General features: G+C 49.4%; 1 protein-coding gene across 1 annotated transcript in view; it reads right to left on the bottom strand.

The window, feature by feature from the left end:
• Positions 1–17493, bottom strand: part of PLXNA4 (plexin A4) — a 577512-nt gene that overhangs the window by 301801 nt on the left and 258218 nt on the right. The window contains exon 3 of the mRNA XM_084633028.1: positions 6364–6495. Coding sequence (XP_084489154.1) covers positions 6364–6495 — 132 coding nt within the window. The remainder of the gene's footprint in view (positions 1–6363; positions 6496–17493) is intronic.

Consider the following 17493-nt stretch of genomic DNA (forward strand, 5'->3'; position numbering starts at 1 on the left):
GTAAGTCAATAGGGCTCTGAGCAGGGGTCCACCCATGGGCAGCAGCTCATAGGATCAGGGCCTTAATGCGGAAGGAGAAAGGAAGGCAGTGAAGGGGCTTGAGGAAGAGAGGTGAACTGGCTGGAAGTGGGAGAAGAAGGGGGAGAGGTGTAAGAGGTTCTGTGAGCCTGATTCCCCATTCTTTTGTATGGCTCCCATTCTGGTCTGAAAGCACTTTACGCCCACGTTGCACAGGCATAAATGACTGCACAAGGCAGTGCAGAATCAGGCCATGTGGGTGTAAGTCTCTGTATGTGTATATGTGAAAGAAAGACTGACTTTCATGTACCGAAATTCCAATCACCGCGGGGGAATGTCTCCACACACTGAAATTGCTGATAAAAACCTGCCAAACTGATGGGGGACTTGGAGAGGGGGGAAGTGTCATCAAGACAGATAAGTGAGGAAATAACACCTTTGAGCAGTAGCTTTCCTGTCAGCACCTCACAACGCCTCCCATTCACAGAGAAGCAGCCACCCCAATCGTAAGTCACTCGGTGCCCTTTGTGAATCCTTAGACTAAATGGCAGATTCCATGATAAATCATGACAGATCCTCCATACACACCAATCCTACCCACTACAGGGACAGGCAGTTGAAACATATGTTTTCACTGCTTTATTATACAGCTGCACCTTGGCGAAATAATGGAGCCTTTGCATCTCTCCTTGATCTTTTGGTTACAAATCAATCTCTCTCTCGCTCTCGCTCTCTCCCTATATATATATTGATATTTATATAGAGTGGAGCCCTTCTGCTGCATCCCATTCCTCAGCACACAGGTGCATCTGACCATGCTGACAAGTACGCGTTGTCATGTCTGAGCATACAGAGTTGTTGCGTGAAAGGAACATGCTGGCACTGGTCACAGAAGGCAGGCTTGGAGCCACGCCCGCTCTTTACTTTGAATCTAGGCAGCACATGGCACTGTTGCCATTTAGCCACCTACCTTCCCGCACCCACAAAAAACCCAACTGCACACTGAAAACAAAGACAATTATGGACTGTGATAGCACATGAGCATACTGGTGGGGCCTTCTTGGAGGACTGTCTAACAGAGCAAGGGGCTGGGAAACAGGACTCTCGGGGCTAGTTTATATTGAGTATTTATACAAGTGCAGCTACGCTGCTCTGAGCCCCGGAGAATGGGGCAGCACGTCTCCATGGGGGGCTGCAGCAGAGTAGCTACCTTGGGACAAGTATCTCCCTTAGGTCCCATGCCCAGCTCGGCCCCTGGCACTGGCAGGAGGTGGGAGGATACCATGACTAACTTCTATTTTGTTTTCTAAAGCTTTGCGGTTCGCCTTTAACCCCAGAATTACATGTCAGCCAGCAAAGCTAGAATCTCCCACAAGCTGAGGGACTTTAAGTCCAAGACATAAGACACAGGCTCTTCTCAACGACTGGCTCTCGTTTACCAACTCTCGGTAGATCCTGAGCTGTTTTCAGCTCCAAAATAATAAGATCCTGTTTTTAAAGGATTTTTCATCCTAAAGGATCTCAAAGTGTTTTATATGGAGAGGAATCACTTCACCCACTCGTGATCTGCAGCTGCCCTTGAAATATAAGGGCTGAGCACCATGGCCCCGATCTTGCAAAGCACTTAAGCAGGTGTTTAACTTGAAGCACTGGAGTAGTCCCAGTGGCTATTTGTGTGCTGAAAGTTAAACATGTGTCTAAGTGCGGTACTGGATCAGGGCCTTACAGCATACAGCAACACTGTGCAACAGTTCAGGACAGGCCGGGAAGAGGAATACTACCCCCAACTACAGCCGCCAGGGGATGTGGGGAGGCAGGAAGTAATGACCTGAGTGGGAACCTAGCCCTGCCATTGGAGCTCGCATGCATGCTCTCACGCAATGCCAGGGAATATTTAGGGCTGGAGCTGAGTTTATACAGCCAGCCATGAGCTGAGCATCCAACCCCTGACCAGGCTTGGAAATGGCAGCCTACGTTGTTGGGCCCGTTTTGCCCCTTACTCTCAAAGAGAAATCTCACCTCCGGTTCTGCACAGGCCTGAAGATGCCAGGAGCACTTTGTGGGCACAATCCAGGCAGTTTACATGCAGCACAATTAACAGTATCCTGGGAATCTCTATGACAGACAAGTACCCACCGCAGCCACAGGAATTGCTCTCAGTCCCCCCTCGCCTTTCTCTCCGCCCAGCCCTTGCAATGCTAATTCATTTCAGCACCTGAAGTGCAAGATATCATGAGCATATAGGGAACATCCTTACTGTCGTGGTAGTTATGCTGTCCCCAGCATGGCTGACTGCCCTACAGATAGCATCAGGGACAGGCACTGGCTTATGTTGCTTTGAATGTTTCACCAAATCAGATCACATGTAAAATAAAGACAGGTTTCAGAGTAACAGCCGTGTTAGTCTGTATTCGCAAAAAGAAAAGGAGTACTTGTGGCACCTTAGAGACTAACCAATTTATTAGAGCATAAGCTTTCGTGAGCTACAGCTCACTTCATCGGATGCATATCGTGGAAACTGCAGCAGACTTTATATATACACAGAGAATATGAAACAATACCTCCTCCCACCCCACTGTCCTGCTGGTAATAGCCTATCTAAAGTGATCATCAGGTGGGCCATTTCCAGCACAAATCCAGGTTTTCTCACCCTCCACCCCCGCACATAAATTCACTCTCCTGCTGGTGATAGTTGTGTGGGGGGGTGGAGGGTGAGAAAACCTGGATTTGTGCTGGAAATGGCCCACCTGATGATCACTTTAGATAGGCTATTACCAGCAGGACAGTGGGGTGGGAGGAGGTATTGTTTCATATTCTCTGTGTATATATAAAGTCTGCTGCAGTTTCCACGATATGCATCTGATGAAGTGAGCTGTAGCTCACGAAAGCTTATGCTCAAATAAATTGGTTAGTCTCTAAGGTGCCACAAGTACTCCTTTTCTTTATGTAAAATAAAAACACCCTTTTGCTCTGTTGGCTACCCCCGATAGCTTGGCCACCCTCAGTGTTGTAAGACAGGGACAGTGGTTTGATACAGTTGTGGGCCAGGACTCCTGGGTTCTATTCCCAGCCCTACCACCACCTTGTGTCCCTACACAGGCCACTTCACCTTCAGTTTAGCTATGGGTCTGGCAATACTGTCATGAGCTGGGTAGCACAGCTGGACAACATTTCAGCAACATTATCTTCGACATTTCAAAGTTGGACAAAAAATGAGAAAAAATATTGATGAGACTGGCAACCCATGTGATACATCGTTAAACGACTACAACCCATAGTTGATGGGGACCACATCCTGAAAGAAATCTTTCCCAAACTCCCTCTTCTGGCCTTCCAACAACCCCACACCCTCCCCAAGCTCATCATCAGAAGCAAGCTCCCCAGAGATCATGACCCAACAACTCAAAGTGATACCAGACCCTGCCAGAACAACAGATGCGAAACCTGTACACATATCTCCACTGCTACAATGATCAATAACCCCCCACAACACACCTTTCAACATCCATGGCTATTACACATGGCTACACATGGCTATTACAACATGTGATGTACCTCATTCAGTAGAGTAAACGCCCCAATAACAACTATATGGATGAAGCCAGGCAATCAATATGCTCTCAAATAAACTCACACAGAAAAATGATAAAAGACAAGAACGCTGTATCACTTGTGGGCAAACACATTTCATAAAGTGATCATTCTGTATCTGACCTCTCAGTCCTCATCCGCCAAGAAACCTTGATCAACACCTTCAAAATATGACCCTGGGAGCTTAAATTCATAACTTTGCTAGACACTAAAAATCATGGTCTTAATAATGATACTGGATTTATGGCTTATTGCAACAATCTGTAACCCACTAACCTTTCCTTTCTGTCCTAAGACTGCAGAGGTGTTAACAGGCCGCTATACCTTGAATAAAAAGAACAGGAGGACTTGTGGCACCTTAGAGACTAACAAATTTATTTGAGCATAAGCTTTCGTGAGCTACAGCTCACTACAACTTTTGTAGTTGGCTAGCAGTTTCTCCTCCCTTGGTGTTCACACCTCAACTGCTAGAAGAGGGACTCATCCTCCCTGATTGAACTAACCTCATTATCCCTAGCCTGATTCTTGCTTGCATATTTATACCTGCCTCTGGGTATTTCCACTATATGCATCCGACGAAGTGGGTATTCACCCACAAAACTTACGCTCCAGTAGGTCTGTTAGTCTAAAAGGTGCCACAGGACTCTTTGCCGCTTTTACAGATCCAGACTAACACGGCTACCTCTCGGATACTTATGCTAAACAATCTATTCAAGGCTGTATTTATCTGTGACCCTTTGAGTGCCTTTCCCAGACTTGACGAAAAGCTCTGTGTAGCTTGAAAGCTTGTCTCTCACCTTGTTTTCTCATATCCTGGCACCAACATGACTACAACAACAACACTGCAAATATTGACAACATTTATTTATATTTTATAATTATTTTATAATTACACCGGACCCTCGCTAGAGCGTGGGATTTGGGATCCATGCGCAGGAGCACGTTAATGTGGGGACCGCGTTATAACGGGGACCGCGTTAAAATGAATTCCAATTAAAGTAATTAAATTTGGGATCCATGGCCGCAACCACGTTATATGCGAATTCGCCCTGTACAGACACACGTTCTAGCGAGGGTCCGATGTATATGGTAAAAATGAGGAAGTCGGCAATTTTCCAGTAACAGTGCGCTGTGACACTTCTGTATTTTTATGTCTGATTTGGTAAGCAAGTAGTTTTTAAGTGAGGTGAAACTTGGGGGTACGCAAGACAAATCAGACTCCTGAAAGGGGTACAATAGTCTGGAAAGGTTGAGAACCACTGTATTACAGCACCAGTTATGGTGGCTTGGCTGTTTAACTCAAGCAGTAGCAGCTCAGAAGGTCTCTGGTTCAGTCCCTAGTCTCTAAGGTGCCACAGGGACTCCTCATTGTTTTTGCTGATACAGACTAACACGGCTCCCGCTCTGAAACCAGTCCCTGGTTTGTAGGGCAAGATAGGGACTCCCACATAAAGAGGACTTGCTTGTGAGGAAAGTGGATGTCAGGCTGCTAAGGACGGGGGAGAGAAAGAGAGAGCTGGAAGTACCAGAGGAAGGAAGGTCTACTCTACTCCCTCCAGGAGGCTGTTGGCTATTGGTGCATGCACAGTGCCCCTGGGTAGGGTGAGGGGTAAGGGAGGCTTTCAAAGCACATGCTGTGTCTGACTCCTGAGTGGCTGGGAGTAGGAATTGGGCAGGAGGAGAGACTGAAAAGAAATTCCGCTCAGTGGAAAGCATGAGCAAAGCACGTCCTACCCAAAGGGACCTGCATCCCCCAGGTGACTGGCAGTGGACTAGGGAGCCCTACAGGCAGCTGATTTACCAGCTGGTTGTCACTGTTACGATCTGAGGGCTGCTAGGTGGCCTCCATGAAATGAGTCAGTGGCTCCCAGAATGCAGACAACCATATCCCCACTGGCACCAATTGGCACCCTTACTGGCAGTCTCCGGTCCAACGAAGAGCCATCTAGTGGCAAGCAGGGCATGAGCGTTCCTTTATCACACAAATGACCAATGATACATTTTCCCTCTCTCGTGACGTCCAGATGGTGATCTCAAAGCACTCTACAAGCCTGCACAACTCCACTGATTGCAATTGGTTAAGCCCCTGTCCTAAACTATCAGCGCATTAGAAAACTTCATAGAACCTCCCCGCCCACAAAACCTCATAACGCACAATGAACTTCAAGAGCTCTGGGAAATTAGCATTGTGCCCAGGCACCCAACATAACCCCCTAGAACTCTCAACAACTCTCAATACACCGCAGCAGCCCTGCCATCTCCCACACCCAGCAAGGCAAGCCCCCTCCATAGGCCTGGATGGGAAGGTGGCTGGAAGCAGCAATCTCCCCCTGGATGACAAATTGACCCCTTCCTGATGTCTGGTTTTATTGGTACTTTAAATAACAACACAGCATAAACTTCAGCCTAAACTTTCACCTCCAGCGTGGCTGGTTCTGAGATTTCCCCCACCGGACCTCTTTGCCCCAGACTCTAGTTTCCTCTGCCCAGTAGAGGTTCCAACTCCTCTTATATTCTGGATGGAGCCAAAAGAATGTACCTGCTAGTAGAATTCAGTGCTGCTCCTGCACCCTTCAGTGCCGGCCCACTATAAATATCAGTTCAACCATTTCTAGCCCAACATATCACAAGATGCTCCCTGAAGCCTCAGCATCTCTTTAGTGGTTGCACTTGCTGCTTCAGACATTCGGCTGCCAGTCAGCCAGCCACAGAATAAAGGCTTTCAAAGCATCCCAAACAACCTGGGAGGCTTACCTGCTTCTCAGACATGATGTACAGGTGCTCGTGATCCACTGAAAAGGCCATATCTCGTAATATGGGGCCGGTGTCCACTACCTGCACGATCTCATACTCCAGGGCACTACTGGTGGGGCCATCTACGCGGATCTGCAAAGCAAGGACAAATTGGGAAAGAGAACATGAGTGTCTTCCCTTCCTGGCACAGGGTTTGCAAGCCAACCAGTGGGCTATGAATTAGTAGCTCACTCCACCATGGAAACATAGACCGCAGCTGCCATCACAGCCCACACATTGCAAGTCTTGTTCCTTGCATCCTCAGCCAAAGGCTAATCCTAGGAGCCAACCCTTGTCCAGGACATCCTGGAGGGATGGACACTTTACGTAACAATCTATGAGGATTGTCCTAGGTTCATTTCACCCACACACAACGTTCACAGCTGTGGAGCTTGCACGGAGGAGCAGAGGTAAAGGTAAAATGATGCTTTAGTAAGTTTCCTATTGGGTTAGAGGTGGAACATCTCCATGTGAACTGATATTTCTCCTTTAGCCAGCAGGTGGCACTACAGGAAATTGCAGACACTGGGTTTCATGGGATAATTTATCCACACATACCATGTGCCTCCATCCCAAACACCACCCAGGCCCCAAAGTGAGGGTACTGAACAGGAAAGGCAAGGACAGGGTTGCCCATGGACTACTTCCCCATGATGTAGTCCCCACTGGTAAATGAGGCACTGAAATAAGACCCTGTAACACCACAGGGCTGTCGTTTCAACTGCACATTTTGATTCAGGTCCAGATGCAAACCCGCACCTGCTTAGAAACTCCTCCAGCAAAGACACACACACAGCCCACAGCCCTCTCCCAATATGCACACACCGATGCCTAATACATACACACACACACACACGTTCCCCACACACACACTCCCGCAACACAGGATCACAGTCAGAACCATGCACACGACAGTGCTCCCGCCCACCCAAAGCCCAGTAAGTGCTTTTCCAAACTGGAGAGGAGCTGGGACTGCACAGACCATGGGCTCCCAGCCACAAGGTTTAGCTCCAGGGCACTCTCTATTTGGATGGGCTTGTCTTGTATGCCTAGGTGCCCATGTTGGGCCCATCACCATAGCATCAGTGACGGATGCTGAACTGCCAGTGTCTTAAAAGGCTGAACGGAGACATAGCGACACAAGTCTTAACACAATGAGACAGCATCCCAACCCAAGCATTATGATCTGACAGTTTTATCTGGAGGGCGCGGGAAGTTTTAAAAGTGGCCATCATAGGATGTGGGCACCCCACCTGGTGATGCAGATGGGTGAGCCTGGATGTGTGGGGCTGGATATTCAAGACCAAACCTCCCAAGTATCAAAACCACAGTGACCCTGTAATAACAGCAGTTTCTTAACCAATCTGCTCTGTGTGTCCAGTGTCAGAGCTGTTGGTTTCAGTCACTTCAAGATGTTTGCTCTACAGACCCAAAAGAACGATGGGAGGGTGACCTATGATGGTCCTCTGGACAAACCCAGGGGTTGCCCAGGTCTCATCAAGGCCATGTCCTGCAAACGCTTTGTTACTGCTGATGATGCCTGGGAAGGAAAGAACTCCAATGGAGTTTGCAGGACTGTCAGGTTAGAAAAGGTGTTCAGATGCCATTGTTATTACTGTCAACATTTATATGGCCGTAGCACCTAAAGGTCAACTAGGTGATGCCCCATTGCACTGCACAAACATATTGAAATCGACAGCCCTGCCCCTGAAGAGCTTTCAGTCTGAAAGGGGGTGAGACACTCAAGCGAGTGAGACAAAAAAGTGGGTCAGGAGGGGGCAACAAAAACAAGAGGAGGCATACAATTCACTCACAGCAAGGGGTCCCACGCAAAAAGGTAGACAGATGCTTAGAAAGGCAGGCAGCTTTTTCCTTGCCACTGAGCACATTTGATATAGAAATTACCCACCACAGACATGGCATCCTCTGATGCTAGTCTCCTCTCAGAGTAGAATCACTCATGATCTACGGAGGTCAGTGATTTTAGGAACATTGGAATTGCTATAATGGATCAAACCCACAGTCCATCTACTTCAGTCTTCTATCTCTGACATGGGCCAAGCAGATGCTTCTGAGGAAGGTGCAACAAACCCCACAGTAGGCAGGTGTGGGGTAATCTGCCCGCCACCCCCAAGAAAGTCTTAAACCCTGAAGCAGGAGGTTTTAGATCCCTCCCAACATAACATTAATTATGATAACTCTGCATAGTCTTGCTATCCAGATAAATGTCCGATCCTTCTTTGAATAGTATTAGTTTATTCTTGGCCTCAATGGCACCCTGTGGCATTGAGTTCCACAGTCTAATTCCTCATTGTGTGAAAAAGGCATTTCCTTTTATGTTTCGAATTTAGTGCCCTTTGATTTCACAGAATCTTCCATTCTCCAGTAACCAAAAGCTATGGGACCTTTCACCAGCCAAACCATCAAAGGGTTGGCAAGCCTGAAAGCCCCGGCCACTGCTTCTCCCCTGCACGGTGACTCATTAGAAGTATTGGGCTCTTCCTGGAAGAAGGGAAGGCAAAGCCCAATGTGAATATGATAGTTGATGAATGAACAACTGCTTGGTGTTTTGCGCTCATGTTCTCAATTTGCTGCTGACTAAAGCAGGCCTAGGGCTACCAGGACTTAATGATCCAGGTCAGTCACTTTCCAGCTCCCAGGCTCTCTCTCAACTGAGTACAGAACAGGCCTTCTTCCCCTCTTCCTGCTTTCTCCTCTCACCCCAGAGGAAACAACAGGACACTGGCTCTTGACAATACTGAGAAACCAACCAGTTCCCTTCCCTTACACACAGTCTGTGAGCTTGTTTTTTTTAACTCAATCTTTCAGCCAGGAAAATCAATCACTGAGTCATTCTGTATAATAGGTGGGAATGGATTAGGGCCCTGCTGTGCCTGAGAGAAAGGCACAAGGAGGAGAGACAGACACAGAGAGGAGTCAGGAACGAGAGGACATGAACAGAGAGCAGAGATGGTCGAGCAATACAAACTGATCTCAGTCCTCACCAATCCCAAAGAATTCTTAGCCCCATTTGACAGATGGAGAAACTGAGGCACAGAGTGGTTAATAGGCTTTCCCAAGATGACACAGCAAGTCAGGAGGACATAGCAGTCAGAAGTGCCTGGATCCCAGCCCTGTTCTCCACCCACCAGATCACACTCTGCCTTCAGGGAGAGCGAGAGAGTAGCACTAACCATTGAGCAGACTGGAAGAGGCTCAAGAATTTGCAGCCACTTGGTCACCTTGATGGATCTGGTGACAGAGTCACTCTCAATAACTCCCACAGGTGGTGGTCAGATCACAGACTCCTGCACTGAATACCATCTACTCCTTCTGTTCTTTATTATCGTCTGGGACCAGGGGTTCTCACAACACATTTTTTGCTAGCCTCAGAGTGCAGCCACCAACTCTTGCTGGTGGCCACTCTGAAAATTCTTCCAAACTCGAGCCCTGCCACCCCCGGGGCTGAAGCCCAAGCCCTGCCGCCCCCACGACGGTGGGTCGGGAACTCACCAGCCACCTGCAGAGTCCCAGGTTCCTCCAGTGCCATGCACACTGGCCCCCCGTGTCTCCAGAGGCGCTGCCCAGAGCCCCCGAGGAGGCTGTGCGGTGCAGGGCACCAATCCCTGCCAGCAGCATCAGCAAGCACCAAGGCAGCACATCCAGGAGCAACAGCTGGGTGATGCAGGGAGGGGCCACTGCTTTCCTGCCCTCCCCTCTGCCCCCCTCCCAAATCTCTGCCCAAGAGGCTGTCATGGCTCAGAAATGACCACAGCCCAAAACGTGGCAAGAGCTTCCCAAAGGGCAGACTCACCAGGAAAGACCTGTTCTGCCAGCTAGTCCAGCCTGCACCCAGGCCAGGATTGTTCCCTACTGTGCATTCCCCTGGCCCAGGGCTCTGTCCAGCCCACTTTCAAACAGCCCAACTGATAGAGCCCTCCACCTCTTCCCTTAGGAGACTATTCCTCAGCTCAGTCAATATCCCTGTCAGGAAGCACTCCCCGGTGCTGTTCCTGTCACTCAGCTTCATCCTCAAGCTCCAACTTCTACTCGCTTGCGTGATCCTAAATAACCTCTTCCCCCTCCCTGGTGTTTCCATCCTTCTGACACTCGCAGCTGGTTCAGAGCTCCCCGTCTTGATTGCTGGCCAGGCTAAACAAATTAGGAAACCCTATCAAGCAGCTACTTTGGTCATTGGTTTCCATCACTCTTAGCTGCCACTGGGGTCAGGTGTGTGCGCTGAGAGGTAAGCCAGCAATTACCACCTCCAGGCTCAGCCAGAGCCCTCATCCTGCATTGGGCCCCATTAGAGAAGAAGCACACACAGTCGGAAGAGGCAGGCGGAGGAGTTACCAATCTGTGCAGGCACGGTGCATGGTCCCCAGGGAGCCTCCCCTGTATGTATGGTGCAGGTAAACAATTGCAGTGGCCTTGCACCGGGAAAGCAGCAAGCAGCAATACTAGGGGAGAAGCAAGAATGGGATTTCACAGCCATTGCTAACCTACTTGGCTGCAAAGTCATTATTCTGCAGCAGTAGGGGGAGGAAGGGAGGCAACAACCTTGTTCTACACACTCATTTGTACACACACAAGCTAAGGCACAGAAACCAAACTGTCCCTAAAGTTCAGCACAAATGAAGTTCAAGGAAGAAAATTCTGGAGGGAGGTTAGTACATCAGATCCACTTTTCTCTGGCTATGTGAGTTGGTAATTGCGTACGTGTAGCCCACTGATGACTGTGTTACACAGCCTTGCCTGTGCGAGTCTGTTACGGGCCGGCTCTCTGCCAAGGAGCCTGGCACTTTGTCTCTAGTTGCAGAGAGAGACTCATGCTTTAAGCTCCAGAGTGCCCTGGTCTAATCCATTCTGCGTTGGCCACCATGGCAGCTGTTGAGTCCTTCTTCTCTCCCCAATGTTAAGAAGAGGGGGTAACCATGATGGATTCCAAATAGCCACGTTTATGAACTATGTACACATATGCAAGATCTAGCTACCTATGTCCACTGCTGCTCTGGCTGGCCTCTGACGGCTTCTGCAATAGATGAAAGGGAAGCCTGTTAGCAGGCTCCCAAACTCCTTAAAGGGATGTTTCACAACTACACACTACAGCAGTCACTCCATTTACCCTTCCCTCTCATTTCTGAGCATAAAACTCGCCTGGCTGGTTTCACCCTCTGTTTAGAGGCAGTGTCATTTCCTGATTTTCAGGCCCCAGCCCAGCGCCGCCATGGTGAGGTTTTCAGCAAAGGGAATATGTGAAGGGAAAATAAAGAAGGAGCTCATCAAAATAGAAAACAATCATCACAAGGAGATTTCTGTTCAGCGCGGGGCCTACGGCAACCTCCCTCTGCTGTTCTGGGAGTGAAACCCCATTTGGGATTAGCTACCTGAGCCTGACTGTGGGCTGACGGCTTTGGCCTCCTGCACAGGGAAGCATCAGATGTAAGGGCCGAAACCACTGTGCCGGAGTGATACCAAGAGTGCTTGAAGGAGACTGGCCTGCGTCCAACTCTGCTACAGGCCTCCCGCTGCCAGAACCATCACTCTGTGAGCTCACTGGGAACAAAGGTCTGATAGGCCCCCTTCAGATCTGCGCAGAAAACTGGATCCAAGGCCCAAGATTTGTGTTAGAGATCAACCTCCCTGCACCCCCAGAGCTGTAGTGGGTGTGAGGTTGAGGGAGGCATGGATCATTGATCCACTTCAAACCCCACCCCCATACACTGACTGATCCAAGGGGTCTCTGCTCACCCCTATGCTTAGGCTTAAAGAGAAAAGAGGATTTGCCATGAGGACTCCCCATGGCTTTGGCCCAGCAGAGCGGCTGCTGGGGGAACCAGTAGCTGACAAGGATTAAAGAGAGATCAAACTGCGAGTTGTCCATTGTATAGCAGGTGGTGTAGAGAGAGCCCTATGGGCGAAGGCTGTAAACCCAACTGCCACCCCGATTTATACAAGTGCTGGGGATGTACCCATACATCGACAGGCACCATCTTCAGAGAGTTCTAATGAATGCTGAACCCAAATGGAACTCCCCTGCATATAAACCCACACACGCCACCCAACACACACAAACCTCGTACATACCCAGACACGCACACAGAATCTTTATACACAGTTCAGTCATGCTCACCTCTACACTCAGCAAATACCCCCAGACCTAATATGTGCACTCCTATACCCAGTGGATACCCACGCTCGCAGACCAGCAATCAGCGTCGATGCACGCTCGCCAGCGATCAGTGTGCACATCCAGTACACACTCACCTCTACACGTGGTTTACAAATACACCCGGTACACACACACCACCCCATTACAAACTCCTCCTACTCCAACAACTGTATAAGCACACGTTCACATGCTCAGCATGTACACAAACCCATCTACCTCCAGTACACTGCAGTAATCCCTACTTCCACTGCATGCCACACCTGATGTACACACACAGAGAGCCATCCACCCAACATGTTCCACCAGGCCATTCCACCCACCCCACACTAAGCCAATCTGGCAGTTGTAAAGGGCCCTGCCATAATGACATTAATTCCGCTCCTTGGAAGACTATAGTCCTTGGGTTTTATTCAGCGAGGTGAGTTGCTATTAAAACATCAGCATGACGCTTCACAAAGGTCAGTTAGTGGGGGACCCAGCCTGGCAGCTGGCTGTTTGTTTGTTTGAACATTATCTGGGTCTGGCTATTTATTTGCAGCCATTGAAGTAGCAGACAATAAATATCCTCTCCCAGTAGCAAACAGATGCTTGCACTGTTCTGGCTAGTGTGGGCCTCAAAACGATCTCCTTAATGAGCAAACAATGCTATTAATCTTTAAAGATGCAGGCTCCCCCTCTCCACCGCTCACAGCCTCGGCCACAGCCAGCCCTGAAGGAGTTCTTGCGAGACACCCGGGAGATCAGGAAGCTGAAAGAAGGCAGGAGCTTCCTTCATTACATTGGCACTCAGTAGCTTTATCTGAGCCGCTCCAGCTGGCGTGGGGTCCGTGGCTGGGAGACGCTTCACTGGGATCTGCTGGGGCGAATGGGTGGCCGGCTGGTGCCTAGGAGCTGGTCTCCCCTAGGACAGCAGGGGCTGACTCAGGGGTTCGAGATTACTTGGCTGAGATAGCTGGGGATGTGAAGTGGGTCGACAAGGAAGAAATGGGTGTAACCCCAGAGGACCGGCAGGTACTAGGAGGGAGGAGATAGGAAGAGAACGCTGATGAAACACAACTCATGCTAGTGGTAAAAAGCACTAGTAAAGCACAAACACTTGCATTTTGCACTGTGATAAACAGCCTTCTGCTATTGGATCTGATATAACACCAGGCTCTTGCATAGCACTTTCCAGCCACCAATCTCAAAGTGTTTTACAATGAAGGGCAGTATCATTATCCCCATTGTACAGGTGGGGAAACTGCATCACAGAGAGATGAACTGACTTGCTCAAAGTCACACCGCAGGCCAGTGCTGAGAACAGAACCCAGGTCTGCAGAGTCCCAGGCGAGTGCTCTGTGCATTAGGACACATGATTTTTTCAGGACAGAGGGGAAGGAGGTGGCCATTTGCAGAAAAATAGCATCCTCGTCACTTTATCCATCGATTCTGCCTGCGTTTTCTTCCCCGAAAGCCATCTCCCTTTGCTTGGGACATCACAGCCAGTTTCCCTGCATAACTTGATCCATCCATTCTTTAAATCATGTTTGTAACACACTTTGAACTCCACTCAGCTCCACTGAAGCCCAGGGGAGTTTACTTACAGTGCTGCAGGCTGGGGACGTGCTGCTCGATTCCACTATAACACAAACAGCATGGGGAGAAACACTAACTGAACAGGAAGTAAGGGGGGAGTGGAGCATGGCTCCAACCCATAATACACTGAGTAACCCAGTTAACGCCTTTACAACAGGGCCTTTGGTGGGAGTACTATGATGCTGTTGTTACTCCACTGGCTGAATAGGCAGCCGACTAAGATCCTGGCTGAATGAGGGTCATTTTAAAAACAATCAGGGGCAGAGGAATGTAGAGAGTCATGGCTGGATCAGCAAAGTTGCCCCCAAACAGCACATTGCCCAACACTCTCCGGGCGGCGTCAGCAGGCCTTTAGCTGATGAAGTTAAAGGAAATTCGTCCACCGCCCAAACGCTTCCAGGCCAGCACTCCAGCAGCTTCCACTCAGGTAGCACTAACGCTTGATTTTGGCCATGAAATTGCCCAATTTCCCAGGGGGGATGCCTCAGTGACTGGAATGAGGATTATGGGGCTGTATTTCAAAGCTGGCAGCCCGCAGGTCACCGGAATCAGCACAAGCAGCCTCCACTGGCTGCACAGGGAAAACCAGAAACTGAACGGCAACAGCCACGTTTGAAAGAAAAAGACAATTAAAAGGAGCGTGGGAAAGAGCAACCCTTATCTGACTGCCAGCTCCCAATGTGCCCGCCCCCCCCCCGTTACCTCCAGTAATTCAGAGTAGCCCCCTGCCCTCTCACTGCACCTTTCACATGTGGGTCTCTCAACGCCCTTTACAGGCACGAATGGGTTAAGTTTCACAGCGCCCCTCCAAGGCTGCCAACGGTGGCAACTGAGGCAGAGAGAGGTCAGATGACGCATCCAAAGCTACTCGGAATTAGTGGATGGAGGCCAAGATATAGTGATCCTGGGGGCCTCGCATTTTGGGGCGCCCTGGGTGAGACACCTTAAAGGAGCCTGGGTTTCCGACAGGACCTTCTGAAAATTGGGCGGCTTTCGGATGTCCCAAGTTGGGCCTACCATAAACTGAGCCACCCGCGTCTCTTTCGAAAGCTGTGGCCAGAGCCCAGTACAGCTGACAACTTGCTCAGCTCTAGGTCATACTCCCCCTCGTCCCCTATTTCTTATTGAAAACATCGTCATTTCCCGCGATTGGATTACAGGTTTGAAAGCTCCATTTCCTAAAGGTCCACGTAGCCTTGGAGCTCGGCACATTAATTCCGATCACACTGAGTGGCGCCCAGCTGCAGCGTTACGGCTGCACCGGGGCCTCTCTAATACCTTATTGCTTTTCCAATATCAGTTCCTCCCTGTTTTATGAACCTAATGTCTCCCAGCAGACTCCGGCACCGCTGGCTACTATTCCTGGTGTGGGGAGGGGGTTGAGAGACAGCAGACGGCGTATGATCTAATGGCAGGATGTTATTATGATGATCTATTTCTGCTGTTCCATTGATTTTGGTTACATGATGTAGCTCTATCGATCTTGGCAAAGGGGGAGCAGGCTGGCAACACACCATCTTTTCCCCATTTTCCCTCTGTCTCGGCGCACACTCACTGGCCAAACAAGCTGCTCTAATTTGTCTAATGCCCATTAACAGTTGATCAATTTATAATAAAATGTTGCACTTTTATAGGCCTTTTTACCCACAGATCTAAAAGTCCTCTCCAAGTGCTACTGAGTGAAGGGACAAGTCTCCCTCCCCAAATCAGGTGAGCGTTGTTAGCCCCTTTTTCCAGGTGGGGAAACTGAGGCACGGTGCGGTTCAGTGACTTGCCAAAAATCAGTGAAAAAGTCAAGAATGGCACCCAGATCTCCTGGTTCATAACTTTATCTCTAAACCATGAAGCCAACCTGCCCTTTCTAGTTCTGTCCGAGACTGTTGATCTGACTGATACCCAGAGACCTACGGGTGAGAGCTCAGGGTTCACCTGACAATCCACCACTGCACTTGGTCTTGTCAGAATTTTGCATAGCAAGTTGGGCATTCTTTCCTTTCCACACCCAGGGGTGTTAAAGCCATTCCAGACACTTCTGTTTCAGTGATAGCTGCCACTCACACCAGGGGCGAGGCAAACCAGTCCAGGCAGAGTCAAAATCAACCCAAAACCATCTCCCCCAATAAATATTGACCCCAAACCTTCACTTCAAACTTCCTGGCAGCCTTAAGCCCTCACCTGAGACTGGGATTGACCCTGAACCTTCACCCCAACTGGAACTGACCCCAAAACTTTTCCCCCCACTCACAAATGCCCACACCTCTGCAAAGGCTCGCACAACCACATACACACCTGAAAATGAATCTGCAAACACATACACACATCCTGCAGACTCCACAGTGCCCACACATCCAAAGACCAACTCCACCACACCTCCTTGAGAGAGACGGACCCACCCGCCCCAGGGGCATCCTGATGTTGCCTGCTGTACAGTCAGTAGCTGTGGAGGCGAGGCTCCAGGCTTATGCATTTCGCCTGCACGGACTAAACTTTATGGTCAATGTGATCAAATAATTTTAACAAATCATTCACAGCAACGTTACCAGAGCCCGGGGGGTGAACTCCTCCCGGGGCATTTTCTGTGCAGCAAAACATCGGTTTTCAAAGAAAAGGATTCCCTAAAACACCCCCTGCTAATCCGTCTAAACAACATGAATTCCACTTTAATCCCACCGCATGCAATCAGCTGGGCTCTAACGGCATGCCTGAGAACTCCACAACTGGCAGGATTGGGGAGTCTCATCCTTGCACGGAGTCACCCACTGACCTCGGGGTAAATCAGCCAGCTGGGCTGAAAAATTAGGTCAAAGCGAGACCTGCCTGAAGACTGGGTCTGAGCTGTGCCTTGATAGTGACACCAGCTCCAAAGGAGCTGACAGTTCCTCCCCACTTAGGAGAACCCGTTGGAACCAGGAAATACAAACCATCTATTTGTATTTCCTATGTCCAGGAGGGCTCCACATGGCAGCCTCATGCTTGTATTTCATGGTGTGGTGTTGCAAGAGGAAGGGTCTTGTGAGTAACATCCATTAGAGAGGCTCTCTGCAGAGAGACAGAACTTTGCATCAATAGACCGACAGACATATAGATATAGAAACATACTCCCTGCCCCAAAGAGTAAATCTAAATTAGACAAACATAAGTACTTGGGGCAAGGACGGTCTTTCTGTTCTGTGTTTGTACAGCCCCCAGCACAATGGAGTTCTGGTCCATGACTGGGGCTTCTACCACAACACAGATAGTAATGACACCAAGGAAGCTATTAGCACTGGGAAGAGAACCCAGATGTCATGCCTCCCAGGCCACTATGCTAACCACTGGACCATGGTACCTGCCCGAGAGAGAGA

Source organism: Lepidochelys olivacea (assembly GCF_965140295.1).
Source record: "Lepidochelys olivacea isolate rLepOli2 genome assembly, chromosome: 1".
In the NCBI taxonomy this organism is placed as follows: domain Eukaryota; kingdom Metazoa; phylum Chordata; order Testudines; family Cheloniidae; genus Lepidochelys; species Lepidochelys olivacea.